The sequence below is a fragment of the Camellia sinensis genome, chromosome 4 (genome assembly GCF_055761805.1).
Source record: "Camellia sinensis isolate YWXY chromosome 4, ASM5576180v1, whole genome shotgun sequence".
NCBI classification, from domain to species: domain Eukaryota; kingdom Viridiplantae; phylum Streptophyta; class Magnoliopsida; order Ericales; family Theaceae; genus Camellia; species Camellia sinensis.
Window position 1 is genome coordinate 67172475 of NC_138964.1, and position 26115 is coordinate 67198589.

General features: G+C 35.9%; 2 protein-coding genes across 5 annotated transcripts in view; one reads left to right on the plus strand and one right to left on the minus strand.

The window, feature by feature from the left end:
- LOC114298870 (LEAF RUST 10 DISEASE-RESISTANCE LOCUS RECEPTOR-LIKE PROTEIN KINASE-like 2.1) overlaps window positions 1-20382 on the plus strand; it is an 86453-nt gene extending 66071 nt beyond the window's left edge. For 2 of the 3 annotated variants that reach the window (XM_082925133.1, XM_082925134.1), the window contains 3 exons: window positions 17293-17322; window positions 18774-19990; window positions 20301-20382. In XM_082925133.1, the coding sequence (XP_082781259.1) occupies window positions 17293-17322; window positions 18774-19918 (1175 nt within the window). In that variant the 3' untranslated portion in view covers window positions 19919-19990; window positions 20301-20382. The remainder of the gene's footprint in view (window positions 1-17292; window positions 17323-18773; window positions 19991-20300) is intronic. The other variant, XM_082925136.1, reaches the window with a different exon arrangement.
- Window positions 537-4458, minus strand: LOC145824705 (uncharacterized). 2 transcript variants are annotated; one of them, XR_014366671.1, is made up of 5 exons: window positions 2188-4458; window positions 2045-2123; window positions 1857-1939; window positions 1593-1787; window positions 537-1511 (listed from the first exon to the last, which is right to left on the minus strand). XR_014366671.1 is itself a non-coding variant. In XM_082925137.1 (4 exons), the coding sequence occupies exons 1-4, from the start codon at window positions 2191-2193 to the stop codon at window positions 1449-1451; spliced, it is 351 nt and encodes a 116-aa protein (XP_082781263.1). In that variant the 5' UTR covers window positions 2194-2326; the 3' UTR covers window positions 1317-1448. The 2 variants fall into 2 exon arrangements, 1 of the variants encoding a protein (XP_082781263.1); XM_082925137.1 differs by lacking the exon at window positions 2045-2123 and having other exon boundaries at window positions 1317-1511; window positions 1857-1943; window positions 2188-2326.
- Window positions 20383-26115: the final 5733 nt, after the last annotated feature.

Here is a 26115-nt window from a genome sequence, read left to right on the forward strand (position 1 = left end):
GAAGATAAAACCAGGATTTGGCATGAAGTCCTGTCAGAAGCATTATGGGCCTACAGAACTTCAAAGAGAATAGCAACATGAATTACACCATTTATGCTCACTCATGGGCATCATGTCGTCCTGCCTATGAAAGTCACTGTGAAATCCTTAAGAGTTGCATTTTAGAATGGTTTAACTCTTGCAGAGTACAATCAGGCTATGTTCATGGATCTTGAATATCTTGATGAAGTGAGGTTAGTAGCTATGGATCAACTTTTAGTGCAAAAAACAAACAGTGGCCAAAACTTATGATTGAAGAGTCAGAATGAAGAGTTTTGCATTGAATGACTTAGCCTGGAAAGTAGTTCTTCCATTTGGGGCAAAAGATCCTAAGTTTGGAAAATGGTCTCCAAGTTGGGAAGGCCTATTCCAAGTTTTTAGAATTTGTAAGGGAGGTTCCTACCAATTGCAAGATTTGGATGGAGAATTACACAAGCACCTAATAAATGACAAGCATTTGAAAAAATTTTACCCAACAATGTGGGAAATGATGGGGTTAACAAAGCAAACCCTATGCATTCATGAGATCAAAAAATGACCTGAGCAGGCCGAAAAAAGTTAAATATTTATAGAAATGTTCCAATTGGCATGTCTAAGACTAGGTCAACTAAGACAAAACGACCTTAACAGGCCGAACAAATGAAATATACTGCAAGTTCTTAAATTAAGCAAAAAGTTCAAAAGTGCAACAAAAAGGAATTACAAGAGGCTATACACTTTAGCCTTAAGAATATTCTAGGGAGCATCCACAACTTGCAGTTCAAGTAGGTTGGCAGCACGAGTTTTTTCTAGCTTAGGAAGTTAGACATCCAGTTCTGAAGATTCAACACTCATTGGCGAAGAAATTGTGTAAAGTTCTCGCTTTTAGGTAGCCAGGACTGCAGCATCTTTCTCTGCATCTTCCAGTTGAACCCAGAGGATGGCAATCTGGTCTTTCAAATGGATGATTTGTTTTGCCTTGGTGTCAGTAGCTTCCTTAAAATTTTTGTAGGATTTCATATGTTCCTTTATGAGATCTTGTAGATAGGCCGATCGCTGGAACTTTACTTCGATTTCTTTTTGTTTATCAACAAAGGCAAGGCATGATTGGCTCAACTTAGGAATCCGCTGATAAAATTCTTGGAGAGTTGGTTGAAGGACAAAGTCGAAAGGAGTAGAGTTGGCTAAACATTCAAGAAAGAAGTTAGGATTGGAAGTTGTCCTGGATGCAGAACGTCTGGGAAAGACAGGTCCATCAGAGATTTGAAGTCATTTTTGGCTCTCTCAACTTCATTTGATGAAAGCATGGCTTGGCTGGAAGAGGCAGCTCCACTACTAGAAGTTCTAGAAACAGTCGGGGTAGTTTTCTAAGATAAAGCCTCAAAAGAAGCACCCAAGTCTATGGTTGGCTTTGAAACAGATGGAGTTGGCTATGGAGCCTTGAAAGCCGGGGTAGGTTCATCCTGAGCAACGATAGTCTCTTGGGCTTTTTCCTAAACAAGGAAAGTTACAAGTAAAGAGGAGGCCAAAAGAAATTCAGGAAGGAAGTTTAGTACTGAGAGATGAAATTTTACCTTATTGTTAGAGGGAGGAGAAATGATCTCAGGAGGATTATCCTCTACCTGAGAGGTAGAAGCAGAGCTGGAGGAATCCACCAGTGGGGTATGGCCCTTGTGAGTGACCATCTTGAACCACCTTGGCTTTGATGGAGTTGGAATGGCCTTGGTAGAAGCTTTGGTTGCCTTAGTTATTACAACCTCAGGGGATTCCTGAAATGAAAAAGGATGGCTCGGTAGAAGGTCAAAGAAATTAAGTCAGAAATAATGGAAAGTTTCTACCTGAAAAGAAAAAGAGGTGGAAGGACTGGCTGCGATGTCTGGTTTATAGGTGGGCCTGGTTTTCTTGGCATGTGGGGTAGCACCTTCCTGAAAGACAAAAGTTTAGTTAATCGGAAAATTAGGATTGTCATATTCCAGAAATGAATGGTAAATTCTAGACATGCTTGTTTAGATATGGAAAAGACAACTTTCCTTTTTGCCGGAGGGATTTTCTTGCCCATTTTTACTAGTACGTTTGAGGGGTTAGGTACAACAACAACTGTAAGTCTAGAAATAAAGGGTCAGAAACAAGCAGAACACAGATAAATAGGCAGAAATGTAAAAGACTGACCTGCATTGGAGACAAGAATTGTTCTGATTATTCCTTGTCTAAGAGCATCCTTAACTTCCCAAGGAGGAACGTTGGTCTTTGCAACACTAACCTTATCATTTTTAGGAAGGAAGACATCCATCCATTTCTCGTGAAGAGTGCCAACAAAGATAAAGGATGTATCAGGAAAAGGTGGAATGATTTTGCCATAAGGCTTCAGGAAGGTTTCTAAAGTAGGAGTTTTCTAAGGAAAGCTAAATTTGCTTTATCTTGCTATTTTTTGGCAATTTTAGTTAGTCTTTCTTCCCGAATTTTTTTCTTTTTTTCAAGTTTTAAAGGATTGCATTTATACTTGAAAAGTTCCTCAAATCAAATAAGTGAATTAAAACGGTTAGAGAATGAAGGAATACCTTTTTTCTATCCTTCAGGAGGGGCAGAACTTGGGGGAACTGATTCCTTGGTTTCTTTAATTCTGATAATCCGGTCTGGAGAGACACTAATCAAGACGGCCTTTAGGTCAATGGAGATCTTGTTCACGATAGACATGCCCCAGCTAACGTTAAACTTAATAGTAGCATCAACAGCTTCGTCAAAGGCCCTGAGTTGGAAGTTCTGTTTCAATATAGGGAACACAGAGCTGACCGCCTCGATGTCTGCTGTGCTCAGAACAAATATGCCTATGAAAGTATCATTCTAAGACCAATAAGGTGGAACAGGAATCATCTGGGAAAGACCAAATTGACGGGCAAACTGTGTAGCATTATAAATCTCTATACCATATTTGCTATTGTTTGGGATGAAGTTGAGGCCAAATGGAAGGTCTTGTGAAATTAGAGAACTAGCCTAGACGTCGAATTGTTTATCTTTCTGACCAGTAAGCTAGGAAGGAGGAGTGGTCAGCTAGGAAGGAGAAAAATTGTGTGAAAATGACAAAAGGGTAAAAGCATCACGGGTTACCATGTTTCTGTAGAAGAATGAGAAGCAGCCATCGAAGGAATGAGCTTTGGAGTAGGCCTTCAAGAAACGGAGGCCAAAACAATCAGACTGTGTTATTGAAGCAGGAATGGATGGGGCAAAGACTGGAAAGTAAGCCCAAAGCCAAAGTTGCATAAGCCAGAAAGGTCCAAAGCCGTTTACGAAGCGTGAGGAAACTACCTTCATCATTCCTCTGTAAAGGTGAGCTAAAACCAGAGGGACCAGTGCAAGTTTCTTACCTTGGGAAAGGGCCTTGACTAGTTCAATGAAATCCTTGGTAATCTTTTGGAAAGGAGCGCAGAATAAGCACATGTTCAACTAGTAGATCAAGAAGGAGATATGTTCATACTCAGAAACCTCTGGGTTGTCTGAGCAGTTGACAAAAGAGATGAATAAGTTAGTGACCTTTTGTTAGGGTAAACGTAGACTACATCTTTATAGGTAAGGAGCGTATTGACCTCTTCTCCATGTGGTCAAAAACCAGCCAGGAAGGCAATGTCTTGCAGAGTAGGTGACATCATACCAGTCCTTAAATGCAAGGAGTTGGTAGAAACAGACCAGTAATAAGAAATTGAGAAGAATAGAGCCCTATCATGCCGAATATTACCTCGGCTTAGCATGATGGCATCGTAGATTCGTGCCTCTTTCCAGACTTGACTTTTGGCAGCTGTTACACAATCTAACCAGACAATGTACTCAATTTTGGGGGTGTGCCAAACTCTGATAAGAGAAACCAGGTTGTAGTGGCTCCAGTTAGTAGGAGCACAGTGTTCAAACAACACTTTTTCTCCAAACAAGGATAATACTTGTTTAGATAGGAAGAGAAGTCGGCGGCGAACATAGGACCAAATCCTAGTTTTTGTGACAGAGACGAACCTAGGAAGTAAGGAAGATAATCAAATGATTGGAATACATGGACAGTTTCTTATCTTTGACGAGGGCATCAACCTTAGGACCAATAGATGGAAGTTCTTTCTTAGCTTTTTTGGAAGGCATTGATGAAAACAGAGAAGGAAAATGGAAGATTCTAGGCAAACAAAGAGGAGACAAGGGAATTTTTGAGAGGAATGTGGATAAATGAGGCAAAAAGGGATAAAGAAGAGGGTATTTATAACCCTAGCACTGAATTGATTAGCTTTTCAAGGAAGCTGGTGCCAAGTTTTGGCAGCAAACTTGAATTTCGCAAAAATGGCCTCAAGATGCTCCTTTAGTCACTTCGTGCAAGAGTCTAGGTCACTTCTACCTTTGCAAGAGATGTTGTCCGTCATGCTTTTGACAGTTGCCACCAAATTCTAAGAAATGAAGGGACGCCGCAATGATGGCAGGCGTAATAATGGGCATCAATTCACCCCTCTCTCTCTCTCTCTCTCTCTCTCTTCACTTTTTGAAGTTTTGTTTCTCTAGGGATGGATTTTTGGTCCAACTTATTAGGGAAAGTCATCATTAAAGGCTCAAATCAATGCAAAAAGGGGGTTGAAATTCAAGCACATCATTTTCAATTGCTTGATAGAACCAAGAATGTACTTAGAAGGGGGCATTGTTTGTACCCTTTTTGAAAAAAATTGCTACGTGACAATTTCCTTAATTATTTGTGCCATGTGGCGATAGGAGATGTAAGGTCAAAGATTTTATGGAACCCACTTAACTAAATTAAATGGTGGCGGAACAAAGAGGAGTGATTTTGTTTTATTTAATTAATTAACTAAAAATTATGGGTTGATTATTTTATTAAATAAAATAGTTTGGATTGATTAGATAAGGAAAGCCACAGCCACTCCTAAAAGTAAGGAGGTTGTTGAGGCTTATCCCTTAATTAAGGGCCTTATCTCATAGTCTGGAGGCTTCCTCTTAGATTAGGATCTTATCTCCTATTGTTATGCCTTATCTAATTGATAAGTGATAAGGTTTATCTAGGTAAAGATCTTCCATATCATCTACAAAGGTGGCGCCGTTTTCAAAGATCAAGACAAATGAAGATTCTATGGACACGTGGTAGTTTAAAGAATCAACATGGACTAAAATCAAGGAATTAGTTAGCAAGATTTGATTTTTGAATTCCTTGAGGATAGACATGCATAACAAAGAGAAGAATGTCCATGTAACAACCAATGAATCTATTCCTTAAATTAAGTGGAATGAATTCAAATTGAAATGAGGAGGAGACGTAGCGGCTCTCTAGGGCTCACTGAACCAAGTCAAAGCTACAAGGATAGGCCTAGACTAAATCGTTCCTACTCTTGGGGGATCAAGCTTAGCATCAAGGAAACATGTAAATAGGAAAAGATGCCATATTTCCAGCAGTTGAGCAGAATTTGGGACTTCCCCAACACTATATAAAGGACTCCAAGTACAACATTGAAGCAGTCGCCGACCAAACACTCGACCAAGAGTCTTTCAATACATTTATCTTAGCTTCATAGCTTATCTACCTTAGCTTCATAGCTTAATTACCTTAGGTTAGCTTTATATCTTACTCATCATAGCATCATAACTGTAACTCAATTCAACTTCTTAGCTTAGTTCTCTTAGATTATTAATTGTGCTTCATTTCCAATCAATGCAAGTTACAATTCTTGTCTAAATTATCATTTGACACCTATAAATTTGTTAAAAGTCCTCTTCATTGGGGCAAGATCCAAACCAGTGGGCGTTCCTCTTAGCCATATGCAGTCGTTTTTCTGTGTTAAAAGTCAGAAATGGTCAATAATTCCTACTCCTTGAACTAGGTACACAAGTTCTGGCATGCCTGCATTTAATCAACAAGCTTCTTATTGTTCACACTCGTAGGATTTCTTGAGTGGCAACGGGAATTCCTAAAAGGTGCAAACAATCAGACTAGTCTTCGTTGTATTAAAAATTCTGATTTTATATGTTTTTTCAATTCAAGAGAATATCTGGTTTTGTAACTAGAAAATTGTTTTGGATTTTTTTATTTGTTTGCCTTGATTTTTGTAATAAGATTTGATGCCTATTGAAACTGGTACACCAAACCTGGTTATTACACCAACACCAGTTATTACTTAGAACCTTATCCAAGTCCCTGTGGTTCTTGTGAATCATGGAGAGAATTCAGAAAAATTTAACAGACAAAGTTTAAAAGATGGCAGCAAAAGATGTTTTTCTATCTTATAACTCTTAATTTTTCCCGATTTCTCCATGAAGATGCTCCAGTACTCAAAGAGGGTTAAAGTGATCGGCAAGTTGTTGCCGCTGTAGATGCTTGAAAGCATGTTGATTTTCTGTGCAGTAATTGCACCCTTAATGGCCTAGACAATATGCTGTATAATGTTTATAGTCCTCTTAAAATAGCAAAAGAATTGTGAGAGTTTTTGGAGAAAAAATATAAGACAAAGGATACGGCATAAAGAAATTTATTGTCGGCAAATTTCTGGACTTTGTAATGATTGACTCTAAGATGGTTATTAACCAAGTGAAAATTCCCAACTTATCTTGCATGATATTCACGCAGAGGGTATGTCTCTAAGCGAATCATTCCAAGTTGCTGTAATTGTGGAAAAATTACACCGGCTTGGAAAGAATTCAAGAACTATTTAAAGCACAAGTGCAAAGAGATGACGTTAGAGGAACTCATTGTCAGATTGAGGATTGAAGAGGATAACTGTAATGCTGAAAAGAAGAATGGTAAAAATCCCATTGAATCCAAGGCTAATGTGGTGGAACAAGTACACAAACCACATAACAACAAGAGGAAGTATGCTGAAGATGGTCCTAAACAAAGCGACAACAATGACAATAAAAAGCTCAAGGGTAAGTGCTACAACTATGGCAAGACTGGACATCATGCCTCTGATTGTCGACGCCCTAAGAAGGATCACGGAAGTACAAGCAAAAAGACTGGCAATCAAGCTAATGTGACTGAAGTAGAGAGTATCTCTAAAGGCCTTAATGACATCAGTCCCCCTATGGTGTCTGAGGCTAATTTAGTTAGAAATCCCAAAGAGTGGTGGATCGACACTTGGGCAACTTGTCACATTTGCACGGATAAGAAGATGTTCACTTCTTATAGTGAGGCTATTAATGGAGAATAACCGTTCATGGGAAATTCTTCTACTTCTGCAGTGGCTGGACAAGGAAAGGTGATCTTGAAAATGACATCGAGGAATGACCTTACTCTCAACAACATGATGTATGTACCAGACATTCGCAAGAATTTAGTTTATGGATCTTTGTTGGGTAAAAATGGTTTTAGGCTTGTATTTGCGTTTGATAAATTTGTACTAACCAAAAATGATATATATGTGGGTAAAGGGTGTATGAGCGATGGACTCTTTAAGATGAATGTAATGACTATTGTACTAATTTCTACTATTAATAAGATTAACACAGCTTCTGTTTATATTCTTAAGTATAATTTTTGGCATTGTAGATTAGGACATGTGGATTTTGATCCTTTGCGTAGACTTGTTGGTTTGGATTATATACCAAAATTTCAAATTGATCATAATCATAAATGTGAAATATGTGTAGAAGTGAAACTAACTAAGGCACCATTTAAATCGGTTGAAAGAAAAACTGAATCTCTAAAATTAATTCGTACTGATGTATGTGATCTTAAAGTTGTTCAAACTAGAGAAGGCGAAAAGTAAACATTTATTAATGATTGCACAAGATATTGTTATGTATACTTACATAGAAGTAAAGATAAAGTCTTAGAAATTTTAAACTCTACAAAATCAAAGTTGAAAATCAACTAGGTAAAGCCATTAAAATAGTTAGAAGTGATAGGGGTGGTGAATATGATGCACCTTTAAAACATGGCATTATTCACCAAACTAGAACTCTTAAAGAAACGATGAATGCCATGTTACAAAGTTCAAGCTTCCGTAGAACTTGTGGAGGAAAGCAATATTATTTGCTAATTATGGTCTTAACAGTATATCCCACAAGAAAACTAATAGCACTCCATATGAGTTCGGGGTGTCTAGAAAAGGTAGAAGTTCATGTTCCTAAAAAGACTAAGATAGAACCAAAAATAGTTGATTGTGTATTTATTGGTTATGCACATAATAGTAGTGCATATCGGTTTCTAACTTATAAATCAGAAATAGTTGATATACATGTGAATACTATTATAGAGTCAAGGAATATTGTATTCTTAAAACATATTTTTTTCTTATAAGAAAGGACAAAATTAAGTTCACGGAAAAAAAACTTATGATTTTACACAAAGTCAATAGACTAGTATTGGTCATGACAAATAGAAAATAACTGATGATGAACTGAGATGTAGTAAGAGTACGAGAACGTCAAAATCCTTTGGTCTATATTTTCTAACATACCTGTTAGAAAATGAGCCTCAAAACTTTAAGGAAGCAATGTCGGGTTCTAAAGCACCATTGTGGAAAGAGGTTATTAATAGTGAAATCAAATCCATCATGCAAAATCACACTTGGGAATTGGTGGATCTTGCACCCGGTTGTAAACCTTTTGAGTATAAATGGATATTTAAGAGGAAAATGAAAGCAGATGGTTCAATAAATAAGTATAAGGCAAGACTTATGGTAAAAAGTTACGAACAAAAGAACGGTCTAGACTATTTTGATACTTACTCTCTAGTGACAAGCATAACATCCATTCACGTGCTTGCTCTCTAAAACAGCTTTCTTAAATGGGGATCTACACAAAGAGATCTACATGGAACAACCTGAAGGGTTTGTAGTACTAGAAAAAAGGAAAGAAAGTGTGTTGGCCTGTAAAATCTCTCCATGGATTGAAACAAGCTCCTAATCAATGGCATGAGAAATCAGATCACGCTATGCTAACTAATGGACTTAAGATAAATGAATATGACAAGTGTGTCTGTGTTAAAAACACTGGCAAGGCTATATCATAGTTTGTCTTTATATGGATGACACGCTCATAATTGGTTGTAGTCATAATATGATCAAATCAACCAAGCAAATACTGAACAAAATATTTGATATGAAAGATATGGGAGTAGCAGTTGTTATTTTAGGAATGAAAATTACTAAAACATTGGACGGATATGCATTATTTCAATCACATTATATTGAGAAAATGCTTGGTAAATACATCAAGGATGATGTGAATGTCGCAAGAATACCTGTATATGTCAATCTTTATTTGTCAAAAAATAATAGTAATGGGGTGTCTCAGTTAAAATACTCCCGAATAATTTGAAGCCTAATGTACCTAATGAATTGCACACGTTCTGATATAGCATATGTTGTCAGAAAGTTAAGCAGGTAAACTAGATATCTAGCAGTACTTGAAGGCTAGTGTGATGTCAATTGGATATCAGATACTAAAGATACAAAATCCACTAGTGGATATGTCTTTATTCTGGGGGTGTAGCTATTTCTTGGAAATCCTCGAAACAAACATGCATTGTATGGTCCACAATGGAATCTGAGTTCATTGCTTTAGATAAAGAAGGAGAAGAAGTAGAATGGCTTCGCCACTTCTTAGAAGACATTTTAATGTGGCCAAAACATATTTCAGCTATTTGTGTTCACTGTGATAGTCAATCTGCAATAGGAAGGGCACAAAGTCATATGTATAACAGTAAGTCACGACATATTCGTCGTCAACATAATACTCTAAAACAATTGCTCTCAAATGGTATAATCTCAATAGACCATATAAAGTCTAAAGAGAATATTGCAGATCCATTAACAAAAGTTTTGTCAAAAGAACTTGTGTATAGTTCATTGAAGGGAATGATATTAAAGCCTATTATATAAGAGTTATCATAATGGTACCCTACTTAGATGACTATATATCCTAAGAACTAAGTTCAAAGGGACAACTAAGTTATGTGTGACTCGTCGGAAATTACCAAGGCATCAAATTCCTTATCCATTCCTATGGTGAGAGTCATATCTGCAGCATGCATTGTATGCAGGGGTTTAAGGGTAAGCTTTTCTTTTAATGATTACTTATATCTTGTTTTAGGCATAAAAATCAAGATGGCTATAAGGGATAGTCACAATAAGAATCACTTATATGAGTGTCGAACTGTGGCCAATTCTATGATAATGAAGTGGCTAAATTCTCTAGAACACTTATGAATAGGGTTGTGTGCAATGCGGTTCGGGCAGTTTGAGAGAAAAATTATAAATCGAATGGCAGATTAGTGGATTGGAAAATTGTGGTTTGAGCAGTTTTAAGCGAATCGATGGATTAAAAATATTCTAACCAATTATCAAGCCTTTGCATAATATATAACACTAATTTGCATAATATTTTTCATATATATAACAAAAACTAATTTTACACAATATTTTTCATATATATAGCTACTAATTTGTAATAAATTTCACATATTAAATTTCTCTTACACTCATTTTTACTTTGATATTTCATTATAAGTTACAAAATATATATGTATTAACTATAGCAGAGCGGAACAGTTTCGAAGGCGCATTATAAATTTCAAAATTTAAACCACAGTTAGGGGATAGAGCAGTGCAGATTGATGCAGGTCAGTGCGGTTTTAACAGATTAGGCGGTGTTTGCACAACCCTACTCATGAATAACCAGGAACGTTTAGGGCCAAAATGAATACAACCGTGAGAACCACGATGTGTCAAAAGATACTTTGTGTGAAATCTATTGTCTTCGCTTACACAAATGGATGAACAATTCAAGGCATTGTGTCCATTGGTTAGCTAGTAAGTTCGATAGGTTATCACTAGAGAAGGTTCAAAGCATAAAGCCACCTATCTTGATTTTCGATTTATATACTCTCTCGACAATTTTGTATATTGTCGCATTTCCATTGTCAGCAAGTTCCATTCATGTGGGGGATTGTGTAACGGTTAGGGTCAAGATCAGACCCTTATTCTTTTTCATATAAAGATGGTTGTATTAAGAAGGTTTTATGCCAAAAGATCGGACTTAGCTTGAAAATTTTCAAAGTGTAAAAATTGGATTTGTCAAAACATACAATTTTAAAAATAATTTTTGATGGTAATTGTTCTTTATATATTAAATAGTCAAATTTGATTTTATGGGATTTTTTTTTAAGGTATTAATCAGATTACTTTAACATCAAACTTAAAAGTTTCAGTCGAAAAATTATTTTTGTATTAAAACTGGGGGAATTACTTTTTGATTTACTTGGATTTTGATTTTTTTTTTCTTTGAGTCTAAATGGGGGGTACTTCCTTATTTACAGTGTAAACATAATATTTACTTAAATGGTTACATATGGAAATAAGATTGATGTGCTGGGAGTGCCTTAGGAGCTGAGTTGTGTGACTAGTTGTGTCCAGGGTGACTGCTCAAGTGGTGCAGAGGGTGCAACCAGTATCTTATTTTACAGATCAAAATTCTGAGGGATTAAGTTCACCACACGAGCAGTGGAAAGACCGCCCGAGAGGTCTACACGATATCAGCAACTTAAAAGTTGCATTTTAGATTATTTCTATTACTTTTTCTTTTCCTCATCCTTTCCCCTCTCATAAACTCCGAAAATCGTAGCTTTCTCTCTCTAAAAATCTCTCATTTCACTAAGAATGAAGCCTTGATTCCTTGCAAAAAGTGGAGGTAGAATGAAGATCAATGTTTCTATCGATTGAATCGCATTTTCTTTGAAGTTCTCTTTGGGTTTTCACATTTTTGCCTCCATCATTAAGGTAGGGGTACTTTTAACTTAGTATATCTACGATTTGAGGTACATATATTGTCATGACCCGAACCCACCCCCAAGGGTTAAGGACATAACCGGCCAGTAATCATGAGATTACCTACGGCCTCAAATCAAACTAGACGTAACTCATCAGAGTAAAGGGGCCAAACGGAAGTAAAATTTAAAACTTTGTCCATAGAGCTGTGCTTACATGGCACGCTATAACAAACCATACATAGACATATTAATAACTCACATCAAAATACGTACTACACAAAGCTCTGTACATACGGGATCATATAAGTCTAAGTCAGCCAACCAAAACTATATACAAACGTATCCAAAGTCCTCGCCAATATGACAAAATAAAATAGGATAACAAAAAGGCGGAGACGAGTCTCGTGCGTGAGACACTAGGGCTGACTCTTCAAAACTTGGTTATTCCTTCCAAACTTCACTGAGGCTGGGTTTGGACCTCTCTTGGCTCACCTACAAACACATGAATGAGCGTGAGCGAAAGCCCAGTGAATAATATCAAATGAGGAAGTTACACAAATGGTATTTAGAACAACATGCTTCAAACGGTCTTGGGCCCAATTCATATTTCTATCTAACATATATAAATATAGGTCAAGTGATTACAGTTCCAAATACATCATACGGCCTCGAGCCCAATTCATTCGTATCATTCAAGTCAAACTGGCCTTGGGCCCATTCATACTTTCGATTATGTCAAACTGGCCTTTGGCCCATTCAGACTTTCATTCATGTCAAATTGGCCTTTGGCCCATTCAGACTTTCATTCATATCAAACTGGCCTTTGGCCCATTCAGACTTTCTAATCAAACTAGCCTTTGGCCCATTCATTTATTCATGTCAAACTGGCCTTTGGCCCATTCATCTATTCATGTCAAATTGGCCTTTGGCCCATTTATCTTTCATTCAGATCATACTGGCTTCTAGCCCATTCATTCTGTCATTCAAACTCATACGGCCTTTGGCCCATTCATTCTATCATTCAAACTCATACTAGCCTCTGGCCCATTCATCCTATCATTTAAACTCATACTGGCCTCCAGTCCATTCATTCTATCATTCAAACTCATATTGGCCTCTGGCCCATTCATTTATGTCAGACTGGCTGTTGGCCCATTCATTCATTCATTCGTGTCAAACTGGCCTTTGGCCCATTCATTCATTCATTCGTGTCAAACTGGCCTTTGGCCCATTCATTTGGCATAGCAAACATTGTCCACCATTCAAATTAACAAACTTATAAACTTACATAGAAGTAAGCTATTGGACAACAATATATTTCAGATATCTTTGTCAAGATATTACTCACAGTGATCGGTTGGTTGGTTTGCCCTGGAGCTTGACCCTACACATCATATAACACATACGGGTCACAAATGATTCAATCCGTTCTTTAATTCACATATTCCTCTTTAGGCTTTATTCGTATTCCTTTAATTCAATTACAATGCTCAATGTATGCCTAAGAGTATTTAGAAATGAAAGAGAACAAAAAACGAAACACATAATGCCTTTTTAAAATTTTCAGAAACAGGGTCCCCGCTCGAGTCTGTACTTCCCCGCTCGAGCAGACCCATGAGGTCTGCAAAAGTACTGGATGCATCAAATTTACGCTGTGAAGTTGGGCGCTCGAGCTGAAGGCCTCACTACATGGCTCCCCGCTCGAGCGTGAACTTCCGCGCTCGAGCGGAAGTCATGTCTGTAGAAAAATACTAGGAGCTCGTATTTTATGCTTAAGCAGCTATTTCCCCGCTCGAGTAGACATCATGAATTCTGGGTTTTCCAGTATGTGTTCTTGAGCTCGAATTCAACATTCAAACCAACATTTCTTGCATAGTATGGCTCAAACTTCACATAAACATGTACTAACATGGTACAAACACAAAATTACAATATTTTGAAGCTCAATTTCTTGAATTACTTACATGCATGCTTCAAATTGACCCAAAGTCATCGCCAATGCATTAAATTCAAACATTAAAAACTCACACTTCCATGATTTGCACATGCATGTGGGAGATACACATTATTCTCAACTTAATTGGTGAAGAGGTGATCAAATACATGGATTTCAACCAAAAATTCAACATGGATTATACACTTATGCTCAAACATGGAAATTCATTGCAATTTCCTACATGCATGTGTCTATTGACCTCACATTCAACAAAACCAACTCAATCCCATCACTTATAGCATAATCCTTGATCTTGATCATCAATCAACTCTAAATTTACAAAATTACAACTAGAATTCATGGATTACTCACCAAAGAGCTTTAATCTTCACAATTTATGGCCAACTCTTGTACCTAGCCTTCCCAATTCACAATTCATAAGCAAAAATACACCAAGATGCCTCTTGTCTCTCTCAAGGTCGGCTCTCTTTCTTTTCTTGAGTTCAAAATCAGTCAAATGAAGCTAAAGAGAGAATTTGAGTGAAAGTGGCCCACTAAATAAGCTCCTTTAATCAAAATTCCTAATATTTAAATAATTGAGCATTACCCCATTAATTTAATCTATTTAATTTGATCCGAATCAATTTTCAATTAAATTTCACTGTGGGCTCTAAAAATTATGCCAACCACAATGGTGCAATCAATTTCAGTTTCTGTGGCCGATAGGGCCTTCAATTTAATTTTCAAAGCAGATAATCAAACAGATATTCCTACGGTGAACAGATAGAAATTCAAAACCACATATTTTCACATAATGGCACACAAAATCATATCAAACACATAATCACATTCATAATAAGGACCAATTAGCATAAAACAGAACTGGGTTATCACATATATGGTATTTTATTAGTTATAGAGATGTATGAGATGATTTTGTTATATAAAATGAGTTTGATAAACGAAAGGGGCTTATACCTAATGTTTTTGGAAAGGATCATAAATGTTTCTTGTTGATTATTACTGTTGGTGATGGATATTGACTCTTTAACTGTTTAAAACTTGATTTGATAATGGGGTTTGGTTCAATTGACTTTAAACCATGAAATTGGGTGAATGATTGTTACAAATGTGTTTGAGACATGTAAGTTTTGATTCATCTTGGAAGAGTGTGTTGAGATAGATGAATGTTGGAGTTATAGAAATGAGAAACTGGAAAAAATCCTTTTGTTTCTTGCTATTGTTAAATCTTGCTTATAAATTGAATGAACCTTAGGCAAATTGGATTTGAAAACTCATGCATCATGTGCATTATACTTTTCTCTTAAGATCTTGCAATCTTGGGGATGTCTGGAAAATGTTGAAAGGGGTAAACAGCATATGAGTGTGGGTAGTTGAATCGGATTTTGGGATATGGTTTTGTATTGTATTGGTACCCGCGCATGGAGTTAAGGGGCCCAATTGCCCTGTGTTGAGCTTATTGCCGAACAAATGTGGGAAAATATTTTTGGGTGTCCACTAGTCTTGCCGTATTATAATTGGTAAAAGTGAAAAAACAGATGATTTTGGGTACTCATTTCCTACCGTATTAATAGTCGGCAAATGTGAGGGTATTTTCTGTATATAAATTTATATATATAAGTGTGGTTTTGTGACTCTTACTTGGGACGTCATAGTGTATTTACCACCCTATGGTTGCAAATGAGACTTTGAATGGAAATCATGCATTGAATATTTTTGGTTTTAAAAGAGAAAATATAAATTTTGTAACAAGTGCGTGGCATGATCATATGCATCTCGATTATTTATATACTCCTACTGGGCAATAGCTCAGCCCAACTAACAACATTTCAAAAAATGATGGTGTGATTTCGCCAAAGTGACTTGGCGATGGATATTTTTTAACTGGAGCACGAAGGCTCACTAGATGTTACTTGTTGAAGCTCTGAAGTTGTTTTGTGGTTTGGGACTGAATGTCCATTTTTGTATAATCAAGGATTATCCTTGAAAATGTATACACCATTAGGGCACTTTATTTTTGTATTCTTTTTCCTTTTGAACTGTTATTATTCATTATGTATATTTCACTTCGGATAGTATAATGATAATAGATTATTTTAGGTAAAAGACTTTGTTCTTTAATAGTATTCATTGTAATGGTTGGAAAATATTTAAGGGTTTTAATTCTAAAATAAATTTGGGATGTTACAGATTGTTAGAAATGGTTTGGGTAAACACAAATTTTTCCTAAAATTTGGCCTATATTGGAAGTAGGACCCATGCGCCAAAGTTGGCGGGTTTATATGGAAACACGTTCTTTGCCGTGTAACGATTCACATCGTATATATATTTGGTTGCACAAAACCGTTATCGGATGAATGGGAAATCGATGACAAAGTAAGCTCCATGAAAATGGTGTTTTGGTTAGTTTTTCATAAGGGATGAAGAAAAGCTTGTCCCACATTGCTTGGTAGGCAAATGTGTTGTAGGCTTATAAGCCTTGAGTTTGGATCTTGAGGAGGGCCCCTAGCGGCACCCAAGTTTTGTGGAGGGAGATGTTATAGGTAAAGTGGGCTTTGACCCATAATTAAAAACAATTGTGCGTCGTCGCCCGCCCGTTCGGATTGGGCTTGGGTGCGAATGTGAGATTGCGTTGGGCTTGGTGTTGTTCAGCCCAATACTTATCTTTTTGGAAAAAAAACTTTTGAATTTTATTTTTTTAAATTAAATTCCTACCGTTTAGAATTTAAATTTCTATTTGAAATTCAAAATTATTTTCAAATGGACCCCAACGTTTCTGAACGTTGGCAGTTTGTTTCAAACTGACCTTTTTAGCTTTTCGTCCAACCCAAACAGGTTCCATGTCTGTTCATTTTTGTCCCGAACAACCACCATCTCTTCTATAAATAGGCTGTCCTCGATTTGTTCAAATTCATTTAATTTTCATCTTTCTTCTTCCTGCATATTTTTGCCATTGACTATTTTATCCTGGGAGATAGACATCCACGTTCTGAAAGTACCGTGAAAAAGACGAATCTGTCTTAAGGAAACAGTATTAAACATTGGAGTTGATTGTTTTTTTTTGGAAAAAGATAATTTTTTAAATACTTTTCCCATTTTTCTGGTTTCATTTTCTTTCTGTTTTCTAGATTCTGTTTTGTTTTTGTAACAAAGTAGAATTCGTCATTTTTTTAATTTTTTGTTCATTTAATTTTGGTTTGACATTTACTACTTGAACATAATTCTATTTGTCAAAATTCGTTTGCTTAAATCGTTTGCTTAATATACGAAAGATTGTCTAACAACTTTGACATACAAAAAAGACTTGTACCATATATACAAGAGATTTGCACCACCATTAAATTGCAAATATTCTTTCACTGTCACACTAATTATCATTTTTCTATTTTTTTGAGATCTCTAGCCTTTGCGATGTTGAAATGATTGGATCTCCCGATCCTATTATCATTTGATAATATCATTGATAAGAATAATTGAATTTTTCATTATGTTTAGTTGCTCTGTTGATTACTCATTATATTAGTTTTTGTTTCTTATAACTGCCTTCATCACACAACTGAAACTTGTTTCATTTTTGTTACAGATTATTTGCATCTCGAGCTCACAATCATAGGTAAATTACTCCTCTTTCAATGATTGACTGGGAAAATTTATTTTGCCATTGGGAGGAAGAAACATAGAATTAAAGATAAGATAAATGAAGTGGCAAAATCAAATGCAGTATTACTTTTCAAATTCAAAGAAAATGGAATTTGAAAAGTAATTCCTTGCAAATTGGTGAAAAACGCTGTTAGAAACATGACATCACCACTTTTCTAAGCATTAAATTCGGATTTTTTAAAGGTTATCCTAAGCTTGTTTTATATAATTTAGTGATATCTTCACTTATTACTAAATTAATTTTAGGTTGGCTGTCATTAAATTCTAACAGTCTATGAAAATTATATCTAAAATATAACATTTTTACTGATATTGATGGCTTAGATAATTTTTCAGAAATAATATAAGATAAAATAAAAACTTGTACAAACAAAAAAAGAAGAAGAATGAATATTAATTGAAAACTATATGTTACGGAAACTTTATAATGAACTTAATTAGTAGCTTTGCATTTCAAAAAGTGAAAAAATGAAATTTCAAATAAAAAATCCAATGTGAAAAAAATTAAATACTTACTTAAATTAATTAAAATTTCAAAAGGCCTCAATTTGAGATTTTACTTAAGGCCCCCAAAAATGGTTAAGCCGCCCATGCACACATGCTGCGAGTATTGAAGACTTGGATTATATCTCTTCCCTAAGCCATCCAAATTTTGTTCAATTGATTTTGGGATGGATTAGGGATAGGTACCGACTTGATGAGCGTCCATGCCTGCTTTTTTAAGGGCTTGAGATTGATATCTAAGTTCATAGAATTGGATTGGGATGACTTTTGAGGGCCACTTTTTAAATGGGTTGAACTTGAAAATATTCCTTGTGGCCTGATTTGACTCGATTATTAATATTTATATACATATATAATTTGCTTACTCTTTTATTTATTTATTTATTTAAAATAAAGAAGATGTACTTAAGATGAAAAATATTCTTATCTAAGTTTATACATATGATGTAATGGCTTAATATTTACAAAATTGATAATTTTAATATTCAATTTGAACATAATGCCAAATTAAAATTAGATTTGACGTATAGGGATCAAATTGTTTAAATTAAAGCAATAGAGACCAAAATAAAATTTGAATAAAACTTTAAGGGTTGAAATTACCCGATGTTAAGCATTAAAATAGTTATTTTTATATAATATATGGGCTTGTTGGGTGGGCTCCAAGTTGTAATACTATTTTTGGGCCAGATTTGGTATGAGAGTTTTAGGCGTGAAGTTAGACTAGGCTGCACTTGGGCACAAAAGTTTTCTATGCGTTACCTCAACCCAGTCTCAGTCTAGCCTGCCCGAACCTAACCTGATGTTTGTCAATTCCCTGGGCTAATTGCCTCCAAATTCTAACAATGTCAAGACTAAAGATGATTCTTCTTAGCTCTCATCTATTATTTTTCTGTGCAGGAGTAATCCTTTCGCAAAGAATTTTATTTGCTTTATGTGCATTTGGGTTTTTAATCCAAAAGTTTAGGACAAGGCATTTTTCGATGTTCGACAGCATTGAAAGTTATCTACGAAGTCAGAATCACCTCATGCCTATTGGCTACTCTTACTCAGACATTAAGAAAATGACCAAAGGTTTCAGGGACAAATTGGGAGAAGGAGGATATGGTTCTGTCTATAAAGGAAAGCTTAGAAGTGGTCATCTTGTAGCGATCAAGGTATTGGGAAAGGCCAAAGCTAATGGACAAGAATTCATCAATGAAGTTGCTACCATAGGAAGAATTCATCATGTTAATGTGGTTCAACTAATTGGATATTGTGCTGAGAGATCTAAGCGAGCACTTATATATGACTTCATGCCAAATGGATCTCTTGAAAAGTATATATTTTCTCAAGATAGAGATATCTCCTTGAGTTGCACTCAAATGTATGAGATTTCTCTAGGAGTGGCTCGCGGGATTGAATATTTGCATCGGGGTTGCGATATACAAATCTTGCATTTTGATATCAAGCCACACAACATACTTCTTGACGAGAATTTCATTCCAAAAGTTTCTGACTTTGGGCTTGCAAAATTGTATTCAACAGATGATAGCATTGTGACTCTAACTGCTGCAAGAGGAACAATGGGTTATATGGCTCCAGAATTGTTCTACAAAAATATCGGAGGCGTTTCATATAAAGCTGATGTTTATAGTTTTGGAATGTTGTTGATGGAAATGACTGGTAGGAGAAGGAATATAAATGCCTTTGCTGATCATACAAGCCAAATTTACTTCCCTTCTTGGATTTATGACCAATTCAAAGCAGGAAGGGAGATAGAATTGGGAGAGACTAATGAGGAGGAAAGGGTGCTGGTAAAGAAGATGGTAGTAACAGCTCTGTGGTGCATACAAATGAAGCCGAGTGACCGTCCTTCGATGAACAGAGTAGTGGAGATGCTTGAAGGCAATGTTGAACAACTGCAGATGCCCCCCAAACCTTTTCTGTGTCCACAAGATAAGCCAAATGAAGATCATAGAATTGACACAAACCCTACAAATTTGACTATGCCATCAGGTGATCAATGCATAAATTCCATCATTTTGAATGTAAGTGAACCTTAATTGGTTTTATTTCAAATGCTTTGTATTTAAGCAAATTAATTGATGAGATCCTCAATTGCTCATGTAATTGAGGCAGTCTTTTTTTTTTTTTTTTGATCAGCAAAGAAAAATTTCATTTAACAGCATGAAATTAAAAGTACAGGAAGATGAGATGCATCGAGAGAGATTCGGAAGTATAAAAATACCCTTACTACTGCTACTCACATCCATACAACCAACCCCTAAGTCTCTCGATTTTTTAAATTAAAAAGTTAAGAAGAACTTAACTAGGAAATTAAAATACATGAATTCCTACATAAAAACCCACAAAATCACCCAAACCAAACAAAAAACAAAACAAGACCCAAAACAAACTAGAATTAGCTTATTAAACATATATGAGGCAGTCTTATTAAACATATATGATTGGAAACTATGCATTACTAGATTAAATTTGAGTATGGAAAATTGGTATTTTGTTTAAATGACTTCCTTTGGGTTGCATTCAATTTTTCTTCAAACGTTTTCCGAACTAGAATTAGCTTTGATTGCACTGCAAGTATGGATGTTTCTTTAGTTTGCGTTCATTTGTAATTGTTTAGAGATATTGCTTGGACATGTGCAATAGTTTAGCACTTAAGATTTTTAATTGTAAATTATGACACTTACAATAAAGAGAAACAAATAAAAAATAACATACACGATACACGAGATTTGATAATATACTTGCGTTCAAATATAAAACGATATCAAATTCCCCATATCAAATAAGAATTATAAAATTTTAAACATCTACACTAAAAACTTTCGCCGAATACCTCCAAAACATTGGGTCGGAGGCGCTGCTCTAGACTTCTACATGGGCATTGGTGAAGCATGATTGGACCTTTTACTCTGACTTTGGGACTTGGCCCTCCATCTCCTTAAAAGAACCCTTATAGGCTTGGTTTGGGAAGTAGGTTGACTTTTTGGCTTTTTAGTTTTTTTGGCTATTTTAGCCTGGGCTAAAAAGTTTGGTTTGAGAAGGGCTTTTTGGCTTTTTGGCTTTTTTGACTTTTTTTGTGAGAGAAGAATGTAATGATTATAGGTTGGATGTGATGTTTTGTTTGTTATGGCTAAAATAGCCCATTTTGTTTTTTGTGGCTAAAATAGCCAAAAAAGCCTGAAAACCATCTTGCCAAACAGAGGCATAGTAACTTTGATTGTGCAGTAAACTATAAGACACGAGCAAGGATCCTCTAGAGTGATTTTTTTTAAAAATTTTCTAGAGTGCTACGTTGTGTGGTTGAGATTTACTGGCAAGTCACATCAGTTTTTTCTGATGTGACTTGCCAGTAAATCTCAACCACAAAATGTAGCACTCTAGAAAACTTTAGAGAAATTTCACTCTAGAGGATCCTTGGTGATAAGACACCACTACCAAAACTCTCTCCTTTAACCAAAAAAGTAAATTGGAAAACATAAAGAAGAATTTTCCATAATATTTCTTTTAAGATACTAGCTTTTCATAGCATAATAATATCTAGGGAAACATTTAGGGTTCATTTGTTAACATTTTCAGTTTTTTGTTTATAAAAATTAAGAAATAAGTTTTCATTTATTTTTACAAAAATAAAAATAGAAAACTTATTTGGTGAAAATTAATACAAGTAAATATAGAGAAATATATTTGATGAGTTGACAGAGTTGGTGGTTGGAGTTGGAAGGTGGAGAAATGTGGTGCCCAATAGTAGTGGATATCAAATTCCCTTATATCAAATAAGAATTATAAAATTTTAAACATCCACACTAAAAACTTTCGCGGAGGTGTTTGTTGGAGTTAATAGTTAGATGTCGTCGGAAACCACAAGGTGTCTAGAAAATTGTCAAAAGATGACTAAAAATCACGACAGTGACCACCAACCCGCTAAAGAGTCCTTGGAGATTGGTTGGAGCTAGCTACCCACAAAGGTGGGTTGTGGTGGTAGCAATGGGTTGTGGCCAAAAGTGGTGGGTGAGAGAAGAAAGTAAAAACTTGTTTTAAAAACAAGTAAAAACACATTTTGTAATTTCAAAAATTTTGAAAATTTTGAAATTAATTTTATTTTTTTGAAAATGAAAACAATATATCAGGCAAATTTTTTCTTTTAGTTTTCAAAAAAATAAAATAAAACAAAAATAGAATACAAAAAATAAAAATGTTAACAAACGGCCCATAGTTATATATTTTTGTTTTTCTTCTTAAATTAATTAATTCAAACTAATACCAAGTCTCCATCCTTGGAAATAAATTTGTACAGATTCAGTGGACTTGCTTGGCTAGTTGGCTTGTAACTCAGCTTCCATCTGTGTATCAAATCTTTTTTAATGCTTAGTTCTTAATCTTACAGCAATTAGCTGCTTTCACTTTTTTCTTCTTATGTTGTGCCTATACTACACTCTCCAATACCACTATCTGCTGCAGCTGAAAACATTTTTTTTATATATATAAAAAAGAAACTCTATTTTTTGTCTTTAGTATTATAAAAAAATGAAAAATAAATTTATTTAACTGAAATATCTTCTATGGAAGGTAGAATTCTTCTCCACAGGGAAAGTGAGATGATGTGTCCCTTCTATACTTCGTAAAGAGAAACCAAAATGTCAATGACCACTCCTGACTAGGGTTGACCCTTCGATGGTCGAGTCAGAATACTGTTTGGCAATGAGAATTTATAACGAAAAGAGGGTTTGCTCGGGTCACCTCCGGTCTACCCTCTTCGCTTCACCTGTTTCGCCTTTTATAGCATTCTTGACTTAAATCCCATGGTTGGATCAATGTTTGATCTAAGGGTTCTGCCCACTTCTGGGTTTGGTCAGGCAAGTGGCCATGTTACCTTCATCTTTAATCGTTGGATCATCCCTTCTTAGATGACTTAGATCGAATTGGATGCTAGTGGCCAACTTGCCAAGTGTTATGTTCATCCGATCAAGTTGATCCGACGGTTGTGTTATTTAGTAGGCCTGGCCTATGTCTTTGTATTTGCTGCTTCCACTGTTAGATGAAGATAAATCCAGCGATCCCCTGGTATTCTGTTGATCTTCTTCTAGAAGGAAATCTTTACGCCACATGCACTCAGTCACGTGCCTTGGTTCCACCAGTTGTCTCTAATGGACTCTTTAGAAATCTACCTGGATACCTCCTTTCCTTTAGGTTGCTCCGTTCAATTGCTTTTGGACTTGGGCCAACATTTTATCGTTTCGCAATTGTCGTCCTTCGGTAGCTGACCTGGGGCAGTTGCAGAATATAATAAGTCGATTAGATACAGAGTTGAGCCATTTTTCATTGGTGACACGCGTCCTTTGGCTTGCAATTTTAATGATGACATCGGTCATATCATCTTTCTATGCGCTGTTTCACTTCTGACACATTAAATGAGGAGATGTCCCATGCCCTTCATCACTTTGCTTGCCATCTTTCAAAAGCTCAGACATACCCATTTTCTTTCTCTACCATTTGAAGTCCCAGTCAATTCTTTTTAAAGTTCATCTCCTTCTTTTTTCTCTTGTGATTTCATACTTTCGTCCCTCCTGGCGCTGACAGAGTCAAACCTATCCCTTAGGTCATCGGCCAACCAAGTTAATGTTCTCATTTTTGTTTGCTCACGAACTTGCCTTTCATGGGATTAATACTGATGTTCTCATTTCTCTTTTTCAGCCCCAGAAGTTTTTTCTCACCCAAGTGAGTAAGAAGATCAAGTTAACATCCCCTTTCTCGAACAAGTTTGGGCGTATAGCGGTCCTCCCAAACAATAAGGACAAAGTCGAACTGCTCACTTGCTCCTTTCCTACATCCCCTACTACGGCACCGTAGTAGCCACTGACGACATTCCCCTTGGTGACAACGGCAACTTCAACTTCTATGTTCTTCTTGATCTTCAGGAAAATATCAAAGAGTTCATGGTTGAAGAAGAGGAGCCTCAAGAGGAATTATCTAGTTCTAGGACTATTGTTTTTGATATCATGCCGCCGAAGAGTTTTTTAGAAATTTTCGTTGCTCAAAAGTGCAAATGAAAAGGTGAGTTAGCTTTTGCCTCCCAGACTGTCTCTGGCTCAACTACTTCTGCTCAGTCCCAACAATCGCCGATCATGGTAGTTGATGATGCTCCTTGTAGCTTGCTTTTCGTGCACCTTGGAGGGGTTTAGTCTCCTCAAATACGATGGCCCTACAGTTCGGACTCCCGTGGTTCTGAATCTGGCTTCACAGGTGTAATGTAAAACAGATAGACACAAATGAGTCCAAATTTGACAAAACATTTTAGAAAATCCATTTATCTTTAAAAATGACAAAAATGAATCGCATTGCCAGATTTCAGAGTCGCCACCTAAATATTTTTAAGAAATTTAGGAAACCTGTGACTCGTGTCAAAGGCCACTTGTCCGCCATCACCAAAGTGTCTCGGCTTAGGAACTTAGGTTTAAGAGGGGAAGGTTATCAATTGAGCAACCCACTCACCTGATCAAAGATCGGCCTCTACTAATCATGATGTAATTTTTATATACATTATATGCTCTTATTCCGATTATTAATACTAACTTTACTATGTGTGGCACATAAGTATAGATTAATTCACCCTCTTTGGAACGTTTTGATTTCATGTTTGTTTTGAAAAGTGTTTTGAATATGTACCATTTGAAAAAGTGATCTCATATGTGCTTTAATCAAATCATCCCAACTTAAGTGAAAAAACCTTCATCTACTAGCATTCAAGAGATATATTAACTAAGCACTTAGCCTTATAGTAAACAACTTGATATTGTCAACATTGACATACATGCAATATGCTAAAGTAATAAATGCTCACCTAGTACTCCGAGGCAAGGCAAAGAAGATAAAATAATTAGAAGAAATGCATATTCCTAAACAATGCAATATGACTAATGCAACGCATACGATATGCAATAATGGACTCGGCTACTAGCATGGCATGTGAGTCAATTTAAGGCATGCAACAAAGCACGTATTCGAGTAAGGAATTTAAAATTGACACTGATTAGTATGATGAGCCGAACCCTTATGTATGCAAGACAAATGGATGCAAGTCATGGAAAATTTTAAGTAAAACATGATGCTATACAACCATAGTAAGCGGATAAAAAAAAAAGAGAAAGAAATGGGGGTTGAAAGACATACATAATTTTACATTTTTGCCCTCATGCAAGAGGGTTCGAATGAGTGTCCTAATTAAACTAACTATTACAACACCAAATAAATTAGCTACACTAACTAATTATTACAAATTGAATGAATCTAATTAATTAATTACAACATGGAATGAATTAACTAAGAAACTAGCTATTACAAATTCAAAGGAATTTAACTAATTAATGAACTAGCTATTACAAGTTTTAAATAATTCTACTAATTAGCATTAACTTCATGAGCCACGGGAAGTAAAGAATTGTGTATGCTTATGAATAGGAACATCTCCCGAAAAACACCTTTGTTTTGCTGCCAGAACTGTTTTGTTTTACAGTCAAAAAAATAATCTGTTTTCACCCCAGCCTCTGTTTTGTTCTGTCATGAAAATGGTACTGTCTGCATAAAATAAAGTTGCCGGCTGACCTTAAAAAGTGGTCGGCCGGATGGACACTTGGCTGACTGGCTACTATTTTGGGGGTCTGCCTTGTTATAACATAAAGGAAACAGAGCACAAACAGAGTGTTTTCGGGGGATGTTTGTCCTTTCTGCCTCTCCCTACTATGAAACAGATCAAGTGAGGGGTAGACTTGATTCGCAAACCATCAATTGACTCAAATTCATTGCATGAGGATTTATGAATCGATGGGACAAAGTCTCAATAAATGGAAATAAAATACCAACGAAACCTTCTCCCTATTATGGAGTTACCTCTCTTGGGAAGTGGTAGAATTGCTTCTCGAATCATTAATATCACTTTTGAGTATGTAATGACCCGAGACGCGATAGGTTAAATTAACGTTCGATTGAACCCAAATCAATGTTATTACTCTTGTTACTATTTTAGACCGATTTTATTGGTCCTTTTTATTACCTTTCCATTCTTTAATCATTTTAGTCCAAAGAGTGAGAGTTATGTCCACTAATGAAGAGAAGTGTCAAACAAGGAGTTGTTTTTAGCATAAGAGAGATGTAATGCCTTGGTAATGAACCTCCGAAGAGATTAAATCGTTAAGCATGGAAGGTCGTTTTCGCATGCCTTAAACAAGAACTCGTTTGA

Coding starts and splice junctions, on each gene's coding strand:
- LOC145824705 (XM_082925137.1), bottom strand. Junction 1,788..1,856: donor CCACCTCTTTTTCTTTTCAG/GTAGAAACTTTC, acceptor TTTTCATTTCAG/GAATCCCCTGAGGTTGTAAT. Junction 1,512..1,592: donor CTCCTCCCTCTAACAATAAG/GTAAAATTTCAT, acceptor TTCCTTGTTTAG/GAAAAAGCCCAAGAGACTAT.